This window comes from Hyaena hyaena, unplaced genomic scaffold, assembly GCF_003009895.1.
Source record: "Hyaena hyaena isolate Hyena2069 unplaced genomic scaffold, ASM300989v1 scaffold_820, whole genome shotgun sequence".
NCBI classification, from domain to species: domain Eukaryota; kingdom Metazoa; phylum Chordata; class Mammalia; order Carnivora; family Hyaenidae; genus Hyaena; species Hyaena hyaena.
Window position 1 is genome coordinate 512,804 of NW_024081454.1, and position 14,135 is coordinate 526,938.

The 14,135-nt window shown below is 51.0% G+C and overlaps 1 protein-coding gene across 1 annotated transcript in view; it reads right to left on the reverse strand.

Moving 5' to 3' along the window:
• Positions 1-231: 231 nt before the first annotated feature.
• ADCY8 (adenylate cyclase 8) overlaps positions 232-14,135 on the reverse strand; it is a 217,938-nt gene continuing 204,034 nt past the window's right edge. The window contains exons 15-18 of the mRNA XM_039219469.1: positions 12,237-12,383; positions 5,336-5,428; positions 3,764-3,878; positions 232-720 (exon numbers count right to left, since the gene is read on the reverse strand). Coding sequence (XP_039075400.1) covers positions 233-720; positions 3,764-3,878; positions 5,336-5,428; positions 12,237-12,383 — 843 coding nt within the window. The 3' untranslated portion in view covers position 232. The remainder of the gene's footprint in view (positions 721-3,763; positions 3,879-5,335; positions 5,429-12,236; positions 12,384-14,135) is intronic.

Sequence of the window (14,135 nt, forward strand, 5' to 3'; positions counted from 1 at the left end):
CCTTTCAAGGTCAGGGACCGGGTCTCATTTATCTGTGCTTCCAAGAGAGCCTTGTACATGAGATGATCAATAAATGTCTGTGATTTGAGGAGAAGCTCAAATCCTGTCTTCAATCTAGTGTACTCAAGACCAATGAAACCATCCTTGTTCTAAAAAAAATTAAACCTTTTTATTAGTATATTTATTTTATATATAAAAGAAATACAAAAAAAGAAACACAAAGAAAACGCTCTCATGGCAAATCGGACTTGTCGCTGCCCTCAGCCTGGGCTCCAGGCTCGGGCCCGCTGGGTGTCAGCAAAGTCCGCCGGTTGTAATGGCCCTTGATGATCCCCGTGTTGTTGTTCTCATTGAGCAACTGCTTCTGCCTCTGCCTGTTGAGGGACTGCACAAGGCCCAGGACGACTGCGGCCAACGAGTATTGCCCGGGCAGTCTTCTCGGGGGCAGGATGAACGGGTTGGGTTGGACTCTTCCCAGAAGAAAGTACGTTTTGATTTTTCCCTCCTGCTCACTGATGCCCTTCACATAGATCTCCCCTCGGTAGTCGAAGGCAAAGCCCTGGTCCTTCAGGATGAGATAGGTCTCCTCGGGGACCTGGACCCTGCCGCTGACCCCTGTGCTGTCCATCCGACTTGCCAGGTTCACGGTCTTGCCCCAAATGTCATACTGGGGCTTCTTCGCGCCGATGACGCCAGCCACCACGGAGCCATGGCTGATGCCTGCGAGTGACCAAAGGAGCAAGAGATGAGAGAAGAGGGACATCACTGAGGCGGCTGCACCCCCGCCGGGGTCGGTGACCCAGGAGGGTGTGGCCGCTGCAGATAAGCTGCGGGCCCAGATCCCCCCTCGGTCACTCATTGGATGAGTGGCCTGGGTCAGTACTTAGCCCACATGGACCACACTTTTCCCATCTGCAGAGTAGAATAAAGATGAAACGAGATAACGGAAGGAAGGCCTTGGCGTGGCGCCTGCCTACCAGGGAGAGCTCGAGAGGAAATTAGGACAATTTACACAAGGACTCAGACTTAGCCCGTGGGACGGACAGAGCACCGCGCCAGGAGTCAGGACGCTGGGGTCTCCTCCAGCCGCTGCCGTTGCAGTGCTCTGAGAGCCTGGGTAGACCTTTCCTTTTCTGTTTTAGTCCAGGGCCCGAGCGTCATTCCCTTGGTCCGTGGCACCAGCCTCCCCAAGGGCCTCCTGCCTCCTCTCTTGTCCTCCAGCGGACCGGCCTCGGCACCTGCCGTCGCAACAGGAAGGCTGTGGCTGGTGCGCACCTGGCCGAGTTCCAATCACTCCGGCAGCTGCTGCGGCCCCTTTTGCCTACAGGATGAAGCCCAGGTCCCTTGGGATGGCAACCAAGGGCTTCTTGAACCTGTTCTTCCTGCTTTGTCAGCCTCCTTCACCGCCACCCTCTCCTTCTCCTTTGCGCCCACACTGAGCCGCTAGAGTCCCCCTAACCTGCCGGCCATCGCCCGCCTCTGTGCCTTTGTCCCTGCCTTTCTCTCTGCTTGGACAATCATTTCTGTCCAACCCCCACAGCTGATTTGCTAAATGCCTTTTAAGACATTTTTGCTGCCTCCTCCTTTCTGAGACATAGGCTTCTCTTCCAGGAACGGAGCATTTCGCTAAACATGTGGGTGGGCATATGGGTCTCCTTCTATGAGACTTAGACTTTCTCACGTATTCTATTAAATTGACCAGACACCTGCTGGGTACCAGCACTGTGCCAGGCATTGGGGAAATGGGTGGGAAAGAAAAGAGACAGAGCCTCAGCTCTCCTGGAGCTTACCCTCTACTAGAGAGATAGAAACAACGAAACAAGTAATATAATATCAGTGAATAACAGAGGCTAGAAACCCAATCAGGTTATAGGAGAGAGGTGGGAGGGGCATTTTGGAGGAAGGTGGTTAGGGGAAAGGGCCTTTCTGAGCCGACATCTGAAGAAAGTGGTGGGACAAGCCATGCAGATGTCTGGGTTAGATCATTCTAGGCGGAGGGAAGAACAGCCCCTCCCCACCCACACAAAATAAGACAGAAGCGACCGTGAAATCAGAGAAGCAGACGTTGCAGAATGCATGGGCATCACAATGATGGGGCTCTCCCTATGCCTTGCAGAGCCCCTCACAGGCATTACCGCGTCTGGCCCACGTTACTACCGCGCAGCAGCGGGTGTGGGGGTGATGACCTCACACCCAGCTTGCACACGAGGAAACGGACATTCAGAGGGTTTGAATGGCTTGCCCAACTTCATAGAGCTGGCCGCCGCTGGCCCTGAACACAAACAGAGGTGCCCATTGAAGTGGGGGAAATAATCTTCTAACCTCTGAACTATGCCAGCACGGTGAGATTTCACACCCAGGGTCGGCCGTGACCCCAGCCACATCTCCTGCCTTTGTTCAGGGTTGAAGTTCTGGTTTTTAGTCCTGGTTCAGTGGTGTGGTCAATTATTTTGGAAAGGATGCATTGGGTCAGTGGCAGATGTGGGAAGGAGCCCTGGACATCCCATCAAAACATAAAATAGAGCTTTTTTTTTTTTTTTTTTTTTTTTTTTTAAATTCTGATGAACAAAGGCACATGGCATCTGTTAGATCTGACAAGTCAGACACTGGTATGTCTTGACTCTGTCTTCTTTTTTTAAATTTTTTAAAATGTTCATTTTGTTTTTTGAGAGAGAGAGAGAGGAGAGAGAGACAGTGCATGAACAGGGGAAGGGGCAGAGAGACAGGGAGACACAAAATCTGAAGCAGGCCCCGGGCTCTGAGCTGTCAGCACAGAGCCCAACACGGGGCTCGAACTCACGAACCATGAGATCATGGCCTGAGCCCAAGTCAGACGCTCAACTGACTGAGCCACCCAGGTGCCCCTTGACTCTTTTTTTCTTGAAAGCTGATAAGGGAGAGCCAAGTAAGTAAAACGGCGTGAAGGCCAGAGGACATGTAGCATGCGAAGACTGCAGCAAAGGCCGTGTGAGCCCACGGCCTGGTGGCCAGAGAGTCTCTGGTCTGTTGGAAGTCCTGTGGCTGCCCCCAAAGTGTCTGCTTGGCAGTGTGACCATAAGCCATCACTCTCCTTCTCTGGGCCAGAGCTTACCCACTATGACCTGAGAATGGGGACCAGAGCAGAGGATGTCAGACTGTGCTATGTGGGGCCTTTGAGAATCAGCAGAGACGTGAAGGAATCGGCGAGTTGTACAAAGTGTAAAGTGTCATTATTCACCCGGCCGTGGTTTCTGTTACACTGCTATGCTGCGAGGGGGTCTCTAAGCTCAAGGAAGGGTGCGCTGTGCGGCCAAGTGAGGAGAGGGGCTGTGAGGCTCTCTGTGGTCCCTGCGCCTCACCGAATCTGACGTCTTTAGGAGTGAGTGCAATCCTGCTTTTGCTTTCAGGCATTATCCGGGAGAACCAGAGAGCAACACACTGGCCAAAGACACGGGATGGAGTGAACGAGCGATTACTCAGCTCCCGCCCTCAGCAGGGAGGGAGCTCTGGACGAGTAAGCTGGAGGAAAGGGAGCTACAGTGTAGGGCCTGCTGTGTATTTCTATGCTCAGGCCAGTGGCCTTCCCTGGCTTCCTGAACCCAGAGCAAGAGGAAGACTAGACAGGCCTGAGCTGACGCTGCCCCGTCCCTGGCAAGGTCACACTGAGCCTGCTGTGGCAGCGGGCATGGGGCGGGGGAGGGGTCTGATGGAGCAAGGCCAGGCAGCTCCTCCCGGGGTTGGGGGTGGGGGGGCTGCACTCGCCAGGCCTCCGGCTACTACTCACCAATCCGGAGCTCGAAATTGTTGAAGGAATGCTTGTTGATCTCCTGTATACTTTCGGTCAGGGCGAGGGAGAAGTCGGCCAGGGCACACAGATGTCCCCACTTGTCTTCACATTGCTGGGGCACAGGGGAAAAGGACAGTTCAGTCACTGTGGCACACGCGCACCTTTCCGCAGCGGGGTGCCTGCTCTACGTCCTGACCCACCTGCGCATCCCGGGGATGGAGATGGCCACGTGCCGGAGCCCCTGAACCCTTCTGTCCACGGTGTCCCCGGAAGGCGGGATGGCAGGTTTGCTTAACTCAGTGTAATCTGCGGGGGTTATCATATTCCTCTCCCCACATCGATGCTTGTGTGTTCAGGTTGACGCACATGAACTCCTGAGTGTGCTCACTGGTGTGTATGTTAGTGTGTGTGCATGTGTGTCTGTATATGTTTGCATGCGTTGTGTTTCCATCTAGGAAACATGTACTTTCTTTAAGTGCTCACACTGTAAAAGGGATGTTTCACATTTGCTTAGACATTTGCTCTCGGACCCTGATGGAAGTGTGGAGTAAGCCTCTGTGCTTCTCTGAACCTCAGTCTACCCATCATAAAATGGGTATCAGTACCCTGGCCTCGCCTGCCTCCCAAGGATTGAATGAGATTGTGTATTGAAAAAACTTTGTGCCCTCCCAGAGCAAAGAGTTTCAGTGATGAGCCAGATAGTAAATATTTTAGGCTTCATCATGGCTACTCATAACTGCCATTTTAGCTTGAAAGGAGCCAAACAGAAAACATTCATAAATACAATAAGTACACACACACACACACACACACACACACACATATATGGGTGTGGGTGTGTTCCAATAAAGTTTTATTTACAGAAACAGATGGTGGGTCAGATTTGGCCCACCTGCTATCTAGTTCCATGCAAGGCTAACCAATTACCAGTATGGATTTCTTCCCAGATAGTTACTAATGGAATGTTTCTAGGTTTTTAGCTGGAAAGTAAGCAAAGGAAGGATAAGAAGGAATGAGGATTCCTTCTTTCCAGGAACTTAGACTCACACGCATGTAGCGTTTATTGAGGGCCTACTGTGCGTAAGGCTTTCATGTGGGGGGCATGACTCTGTTTTGTCCACCAACGCTGGAAGCTAGAGGCTGGCATTCTCACTTCACACTGGCACCTGGCACACGGCCTTCAAAGGAGCAGGGGCTATTATCGTTCTTACATGCTACTTATACAAGTGAGAACCAGAAAACAGGCCGGTATCAGGCATTGGTGACACTCACAGCTAAATTATAATCAGGGTATTTCTTGGCCAGGGTATTTTGTCCATCAAGCAAACAATGGGCTTCAGAATGGAGCCTAGAGGTTTCTGGATCATAAAAAGGCATCATTTCATCCAGTAGATCCCAATTCCCTCGGAAGCAAATGGACATCACACGACGAGAATACCCAGGTCATCAGATTTCCTCCCTACCAGTCCCCAAGCACAGCCTGGTGACGATGGCCCCTCTCTCTTCAGTGACACGACAAGAGTGAGGCTCTTGCCATAGGGTGCAGCTCAATGCAGGATGTTCCTTTACCTGTTTTTCAGGTGACAGCCCTGACACAGCCATGTAAGTGCTGCCGATGGTCTTGATCTTTTCAATGTCCTGAAAGCGGTCTTCGCCTAGCAGCTGAAACAGATCAGGCACCATGTTAGTCTTGCTGTTTATCCTTCTAGAAGATAGGGGTTTCTGGAAACAGGCTCCCGGCTCACACTGAAGACTACCTCTGCTCAAGGAAGCTACCTTTCACTCTGCGAATCACGCATTTCGGCAGTCTAATGCGATTACTGAGCACCTGCTGGGTGCCAGGCGCCGGGATGGGTGAGACCAGATACTCTTTAAGGAGTAGATTGCAGGGTGCCTGGGTGGCTCAGTCAGTTAAGCGTCCAACTTCAGCTCAGGTCATGATCTCACGGTTCGTGGTTTCGAGCCCCCTGTCGGGCTCTGTGCTGACAGCTCAGAGCCTGGAGCCTGCTTCACGTTCTGTATCTCCCTCTCTCTCTGACCCTCCCCTGCTCATGCTGCCTTTCTCTCTCTCTCAGAAATAAATAAAACATTAAAAATTAAAAAAAAATAAGGAGTAGATCGCTTTTGATGTATCTTTGAAAGAAACGCCTATTTTATGAGTTCAAAGAAGAAATCCCAAATGTTCCCCTGCGGATCAACACATTTTGGCTATACCTTCAACATGTATTTGGAATCTTTTTATTTTATTTTATTTTTTTAATATTTTATTTATTTCTAGGAGAGAGAGAGAGAGACAGCATGAGCAGGGGAGGGTCAGAGAGAGAGGGAGTCACAGACTCTGAAACGGGCTCCAGGCTCTGAACTGGCAGTCAGCACAGAGCCCGACGCGGGGCTCGAACCCACGCACCGCGAGATCATGACCAAAGCGAAAGTCGGACGCTTAACCGACTGAGCCACCCAGGCGCCCCTGTATTTGGAATCTTAACACTTCCCTGTCAACCTCCTGGTCTGAGCTACTGTTAGCTTACACCTGGTGGTTGTATCAGAATGACCTACCTGCTCTCTGCCTCACCACCCCCCCCCCCCCCCCCCCGCCGCCCCGGTGCCCCAAGCACGGCAGTCAGAGTGATCCCATTCAGAGGTAGGTCAGATCATGTCCTCACTCTGTGCAAAACCCTCCTGCGGCCTCCCATTCTACTGCCCGCAGAAGATGTCCATATCCTAACCTTGGACCCCATGATATGTCACCTTCCATACAGAAAGGACTTTGCAGATGTGATGAAGTTAATGATCCTGAGGTGGGGAGATTCCCTAGACTAGCCAGGCACGCTGCAAGGAATTGCACTTGATTTTAGCCAAAAGGCTGAGAAGCGATGCGCTCCAAGGAATCACAAGCATCCTCAAAAGTGAAAGGAGGAGGCGGGAAAGTTGGAGAAGGCAATGTGATATCAGGCAGGAGCGGAAGTCACAGCAGGGTGACCATAGGCTCTAAAGAGGGGGGATGGAGCCACAAGCCGAGAAATGCTGGTGGCGTTTAGTAGCCAGAATGAAACGGAGTCTCCCTAGAGCCTCCGGAAGGAACACAGCCCCTCTGACACCTTGATTTAACCCTATGACATCCATTTTGGACTTCTGACCTCCAAACTGTAACATCAGAGATTTCTGTTGTTTCCAGTCACTAAATTTGCAGTGGTTTGTCACAGCAGTGGTAGTAAACAAATACAGCAACGATCCATTGAGCTTCTGCCACATCTCATGAATAGGACCGGAGGCCCCTGCCATCCAAGGGCTGACGGCTCAGGCAGGGGATGTGTATGTGTGTCACATGTTAAATAACCCATCACACAACATGCCCTGCCTCAGTTCTAGTAAAGCGCATGACCGAAGTGGACAGGGTGTAGGAACATGTAGAGGGGAACATTTTGATGAAATCTGGAGGGGCTGGTAAGGCTCCCTTGAGCAAATAATTTCTAGCTTCACTTCTAAAGAGTGAAGGAGGGTCTTTTAGTGGTGGGTGCACAGGTTTGGGTGCTGGGAGGCTGGGGGCATGGAAAGGGTTGGGAGGAGCATCCAAACAGAGGGGACAAAACAAACGAGGGCGGGGGGTTGGGGAAGACGCGTGGTGGGTTCAGGGAAGTCCGAAGAGGGTTTGCGGTTCTCTTTCCCATCTTAGAAAAGCCTTTGGGGCACCATGTTTCCTTCCGGCTGTCTCCTTCCTTTTGCTTTAAAAATTCAGAGTTCTCTCTACTCACTGCCTCCAACTTCCCCATCATTTTCTAAATCCCCTACAGACCAGCACCCCCAGTGCCACCTTGACACTGACATTGCTCTTGTCCAGGCCTCTGACGACCCCTCCCATTGTCTGGCCTCACCCTGCCTGGTCCGTTGTCTGGATCTTACCCCGTTGAGACATCTTTCCCACCTGGTTTCTGTCCACTCATGGCTTTACTTCCACGTCACTGGTAACTCCTCAGCGTCCTTGGCTAGTTACTTCCTATCTTCCTTATCTCACAGCGTTGGTGTGAGAGGCCTCAGACCTCTTCTTTTTTCTGGCTTCATGGCTCATGGCTTTCAACACAATCACTCTGCTCAAGATCCCTAAATGTACGTGTTCTTCCTTGACCATCAGACTCTCCCACACAAAGTTGCTAAGCGACATCCCCATTCCAGTCCTCAAAGGCATCTCCAAGCTGCTATTCCCAAAGCGAAGCCCCTGGTCCTCTCTACCCACCTTGATGAATGGGGTCTCCAATTTTCCAGTTGTTCCGGGTAGACACATCATAACCCACATCTAATCTTTCAGAAAATCCTGAGATCCACTTTCAAAGCTATCCAGATTCTGACTGGGTCTCACCACCTCACCACATAGGTCACACATCTATGAAGCCAGCCCTGAGCAAAAAAGGCAGGTTCAAAACTCAAACCTCCCTGGCTCCCAGGGCTACGTTCCAGCCTCTTATTCCTCCATGTTGGCGGCTACTTAGATGTAACTTCTGCTTCTCCAACTCTTTGCCTCCCTTTAAGACTGTAATATCCTTAGGGGCTCACGGCTTCATGGGGGGTAGGTAGACGGGTGGGCCAGACCAAGAAGATGAGATGGATTTTCTACATGCATCTTGCTACAGGCATCTTGTCAAAAATGATTCTGGAGCTAAGAAGTCAGGGAAAATTCTAGCTGGAGAGAAATTCTTCAGAGAAAGAAGGAAAACACAGGCAGGTGCTTTTGCGATTTGCTTTGGGGTGTGTGTGTGTACGTGTGCACATTGCCTGATTCACAGCTGTGGCAGCTTTTGTGTATTACTTTTGTTTTCTGAGCTGAAGCGAAGCCGCTCTTCTGCCCAAACCGCCATTGCACAAACCACGTCCGGGGAACGAAGTGGCTGAAACGGCTGGCATGTCCTGGGACAGTGTCTGACATTCATTCTCAGACACTACACTAAGAAGGTTTACCTTCAGCGTCCCCACTCACCACCCCCCCCTGGCCCCCCCCCCCCCCCCCCCCCCCCCCCCCCGGCTGTTAAAATGTTAGTTCGGAGGGTCTGAGGTATGTCTTCGGTGGGCCCCCTCTCTCCCTCTCTCTCCTTATAGCTGCATCTCCCCAGCTTTCTACGGGGAGGCGGGGGAGGGGGGGCTCTTCCTTCCTCTCTTTTCTTGCAATTACTTGGCCAAGGGCCACTTTCAGGCCCAGGCAATTCTGCCTTGAAGTGTTCAGAAGGCAGCAAGCGGCCTCATTATTTTCACTTAGCGTCCATGCAGCAAATGTATCCATCATAGGGCTAAAAGCATCTGGGGGCACAATGTGGCTCCTAAACAGCCCCTTTATGAATTCACTAGTCCACGCGGAGTGCTGAAATGTGGGAGCACTCCTGAGCCTTCGAGGAAGCAGGGGCCGTGGGTGAGGAGTCCCGGCGTCAGGTTATGGCACACCTAGTCTCGGAGCACTCGCTCTGTGCGATGTTCAGCTTCCCTCGAGCCAAGAATGAATTTTGCTCTGAGGCTCCTGGGGTGATTGTATCAGCAGAAGAGCAGCACTGTTAACTAATGTCAGCGTCAGGCCATCTGGCTGGAGTTTTGACAAGGCAGAACATCTCTTGACACCAAGAGAGAAGGCATGTCTGGGTGGCCTGAGGGCCCTCATGGGGAAAGCTGACAGTGCTTGGGGCTGGCAAGCCAGGGAATATTCCTGCGGACCACATGCTTTCCCCTCTACTGCCTCCTCTGCGCCTCTCTTTTCACATCTCCTTCCCTGCTCTGCTCTCCCATCTTTCTTCTCTCCCCTCCCTGGCAGCTCCTCCTCCCCCTCCCCCTCCACCTCCTGCGATAAAGCCCAGCCCAGCTCCTGGACCTCTCCAACCTCCTCTGCAAAAACCCACCTCTACCACTAGGGGCGCTGTCTGCTTTTCCTAAGACTCCTGGTGTCTAGGAATTGGGGCACCGAGATGCACATTTAGTTCAAATTTATTTATTACAATTGAAAAACATGCACATGAGTCCTTTTGGAGACTGGGGTACTATAGAGTTTAAAATGAAACAAAGCCTGATGGCTCAACCTTCAGTCAGATTACTTTTAACACAGCCAGTTTAACTTTTTTTTAAATTTGAAGGTATGTTTTGATTGCCAGAGTTTATCTTCACCTTGCTATTTGCCTGCTAGTTTTTGTCCCCCATTAATTAATGAACTGATTGGTTGATCCCTTTAGCAAATACTTAGTAAGCATCTGTCATGAACATCTCATGTTCTAGGTACAGTGCTAGCCCCTGAGGATTTAACAGGATACATAAGAATATAATTTCTATCTTTATGAACTTATGGCCTGTCCCAAAAAGCTGGAATAAAAGTACTATTACCATGGAATCACCCTCTACTCTCCACAATACAAGGCCCTCTGAATGCATGCACTTACCACTGACTTTCCATGTAAAGGTGACTCAATCATCATGTCCCTCACTAGACTGGGAAGCCACAGGAAACAAAAAAAGACTGCGTCTTATTTGTCTTGATCCCCACCCCCCTCCCTATGACAACTAAAATGGCCCTTGTTGCCTTTTTGACAACAAAACTGGAATCATGAAATGCCAGTGAATGGTTAAAAACCAAAACAGTATGGCGGACCTGGGTTCAAATGTTGACAGTGCGAATTAGTGGTTGCAGAGCCTGGGCTCTCTTGGTGTCTCTCAGCCTCAGTTTTGCTTGTATATAAAATGAAGGCTGGTAATTCCCATCCTGTGGGTTTTGTTAAGGGGTAAGGAACAACTGAATGTTATCTACTGAGCTTGTTTTGCATTTGTGGCAGTAGGTGGTAAGTACCTATATTAATAAGATGGGTCTCTGTCCCAGATCTAAGTGGCTAGTCGGGAGGCGGATCTGTACATTGAAGGGTTTCAGGCTCTAAGATGGTAGGTTCCAGAGTGTGAATTTTTCATCGAAAAAAGAGCAACATTTACCTGGGTAGAAGGGGATTAGAAGAGGTGTCACAGTAGAGATGATGTTTGAATGGACTGTTCAGGGAGTGCTACATTTTCTGCTGCCCATGGAGTTGAGGGAGAGAGGACAGGGTATAGTGAAGATGGCATAACCTCTGGGCTGAAAGAGCAGTGTGTGGAATAGCCATGTGGGCATAATGGCTTATAAGTAGCTCGATGGTGTGGGGGGGGTGGGCAGGTGGCATGGGGTGGGAGGTCAGGCTGCAGAGGATACAGAGTCGGCAAATGCAAAGCCTCAGGTGACCTTCTGAGGAGCTGGCAAAGGGGAGGCACTGATGGGCTTTAGGTTTCAAAGGGATGTGAAGATAGTCTTGTTTTTAGTGACTGCTGAGGTGAGATGCAAGGAGAGAAAGCTAGGGAATGGCTGGCGTCATCCAGGGGACAACGAAGATGGCGGAAAACAAGAATAGGGCAGCACGGTGGTGAGGAATGGGCAGACCAAAGAGCTATCAAGAAGGAACCCACGGGGCTCAGTAGCCCAAAGGAATGTGGGGATGGAGCGAGAGGGTGATGATGTCACAACGGGTGACGTCACAAATGCTCCTGGTGCCCCACCAACATCTCCTTCATGGGGCCATTCTCAAGAATGCCATGGGGTCTGGCTGCTCACAATGCACTGCTGTACCCTTTTTTGGAGAACCTGCTTGGGTCGATGGGAGCCCCTTTGCTGGAAATGCCTGGAAAGTGAGGCACCCCCGTGAGGGGTAGCCCACAGCCAATGGCTGACCGACACAGGTACACAAAACCTTGGCTCTTTGCCTCAGTGTGAAACAGCTCTGTGGTACCGCTTATGCTCTTGAGTTCCCCGGGGATCAGGCTAGAAGGCTAGACTTCAGCTGAACCCACATCTTTGCATGGTCTCCTCCCCAGCACTTTCTCAATGAATCACTTCCCTTCTCAGGCCTGGGCAGACAGATGGGCAATGGTGCCCCACTTGAAGCTAGAAGATGGCGGTGGGTGGGGGGAGGGAAAGGACCATCCTGCCAAGTCTATTAATGTAAATACAGCCTAACAAGGGTATTTTCTTCCATGTGATGTATTCTTTAGACTCATGGAGCCTAAAAGAAGCAAGGACTCTCTGGAGTATGCGAACACTTGTATTTAAGTCTTGGACCAAATGCTAACTGATGGTTTTGTCTCTGACACTTTCGGCGGGTGGAGAAACGTCCCCATGAGTGCCCAGTCTCTGTGACACAAGTGCCTGAGGAGCAGTGGCCTCCAATCAAGTCCTGGTTTTGCCATTTGATGGTTGTTTGACATTGGGTTCGATTCCCGAGCCTCACTGGGGCTTATGATCTCAATCCCCCAGATGGAGAAAACCTGGTGTTTAGCTCTTGCGATGATTAAATTAGGCAATACGTGTTTGTGTTTACACTGTAGCCTGGAGTCCTATAAGGGCAAACAATGGCTATGGCTACAATGGACGTGACACCTTGACAAGAGTGATGCCCCCTGGTGACTGGAGGCTTCTGAGGCTGCGACTTACCTCGTCGAAGTCAGCAATGATCTCATTCAGCAGACGCAGGCATTCCACTCCCTGGTTATTCATCTCAGTCTGAGAGTAAAAGTCTGCAAACCCCGGGATAGAGGCGAACATCACCCCAACGGCATCATACGATTGGGAATACAGCTCCTGGACAGGGAGACACACAGAGGGAGCCAGACATGGTCATCAGAGGTGGGGTTCTGCAGTGATGCTCCCCGCGCTCGCGTGCACCTGCACCCACGCACAGGCACCCACGGAGAGTGCAGAGAACTGGGCTCTGAAACGCCATCATGTCAACATGGTAGCCGTGTGGGTGGGATGCACCATTGGACAATTCGTGGTCTCCAGCCCTGGGTGCGCCCCGAGGTCTGATTGCATGTCCTTTGTCTCTGGTCAGCTTCCTTCTGTTTTCAGTGGCGAGTCCAAACCTTCCCACTGTTCCTAACCTCACACCCCATGCGATTCCTCTTAAGAGATGATTTGTCTCTTACTTCTGTGGGGAAACTGAGGCTCTTGGCAGTGAACCAGCGCTGTTCCAACACACACACCCCGTCTATGTTCATGTTTATTTTCATCTCTTTTGCTTCAACCCCAGACGATGCATTTTCCTTCTGCCGAAGGTCAACTTTTCTACCTGATGTCTTTTTTTATATATTTTATTCATGTTTAAAACATTTTTTATATTTGAGAGACAGAGAAATGGGAGACAGCGTGAGCAGGGGAGGGTCGGTGAGAGAGGGAGACACAGAATCCAAAGCAGGCTCCAGGCTCTGAGGTGAGAGCTCAGACGCGGAGCTTGAACCCACGAACCGTGAGATCATGACCTGAGCCAAAGACGGACACTTAACCCACTGAGCCACCCAGGCGCCCCAGGCTTCTACCTGATGTCTTGAGAGCCCTCGCTTCTACCTTCTTCTGCAACTTCTTCCCACAGTGACCCTTTACTTTATTTCTCTCCCTCCATGACCTCCTCCTCTTCCTCCCTGCCTCCTGCAAGTTGTCCCCGGTATAGAAAAGTATGACGCACCCTGGAACCCAAGCACACCTGTGACCACCCACCGATCTCGCTTCCTCTTCATCCAAACTTCTCAGATTGGTTCTCTCCACCGCCTGTCCCCACCCCTGTAATGTTCACCCCCATCTCGGACTGCCAGCCAAAGTGGAAAGAATCACTACACAGGTATCACTTCATGTCTTCAAGGACACCTCTGCACGTTGGCATGGTGACTGCCCCCGAGACCATGAGTCTTGACCTTCCTTGTTTCAGCAAGGCCGTAATTGTCATTATGCCCGGCTCCTTCAAAGATGCCATTTTTGGGCTCACCTTCCACCTTAAATGTGGGTGGTTGTTGTGGTTCTGTTCTTGACCCTCAATTTGCACACTTACCTGGGCCACCTTGTTTAGTCTCAGTCCTTCACCAGCATTCAAGTGGGGCGGCCTCTGAACCCTTATTCAAGTTGGTCTCCCTTCTTGGGCTTCCAGATGAGGGGTCCCATAGCCCCCAAACTACACACGTTGGACACAAACACATCTTCTCTCCACCTAGACCTGTTCCCTCATTCTCTCAGTTGCTGGCACTTGTGTTGCTGAGTCGTCAGAGTCAGAGATGCTCAGAGATGCACGGAGATGTCCTGGCCCCTTCCTCCCCATCACATCTGGGTTCAATGAAGTGCCAAGTCCTGCTGCATCAAATATTGTTTTCTGCCCCTCCCCCCGCCATTGCTGTTCATCGGGCCACCTGTTCTCCTGCCCACACTGGATTCCCTGACTCATCTTGTCCCATCCAGAGGCACATTCCACATTGTGGCCGGAGTGATCTTTTGTTTTCAAGTTTATTTATTTATTGAGAGAGAGAGAGAGAGCACACGAGGGGGGAGGGGGAGAGAGAGGGAGAGAGA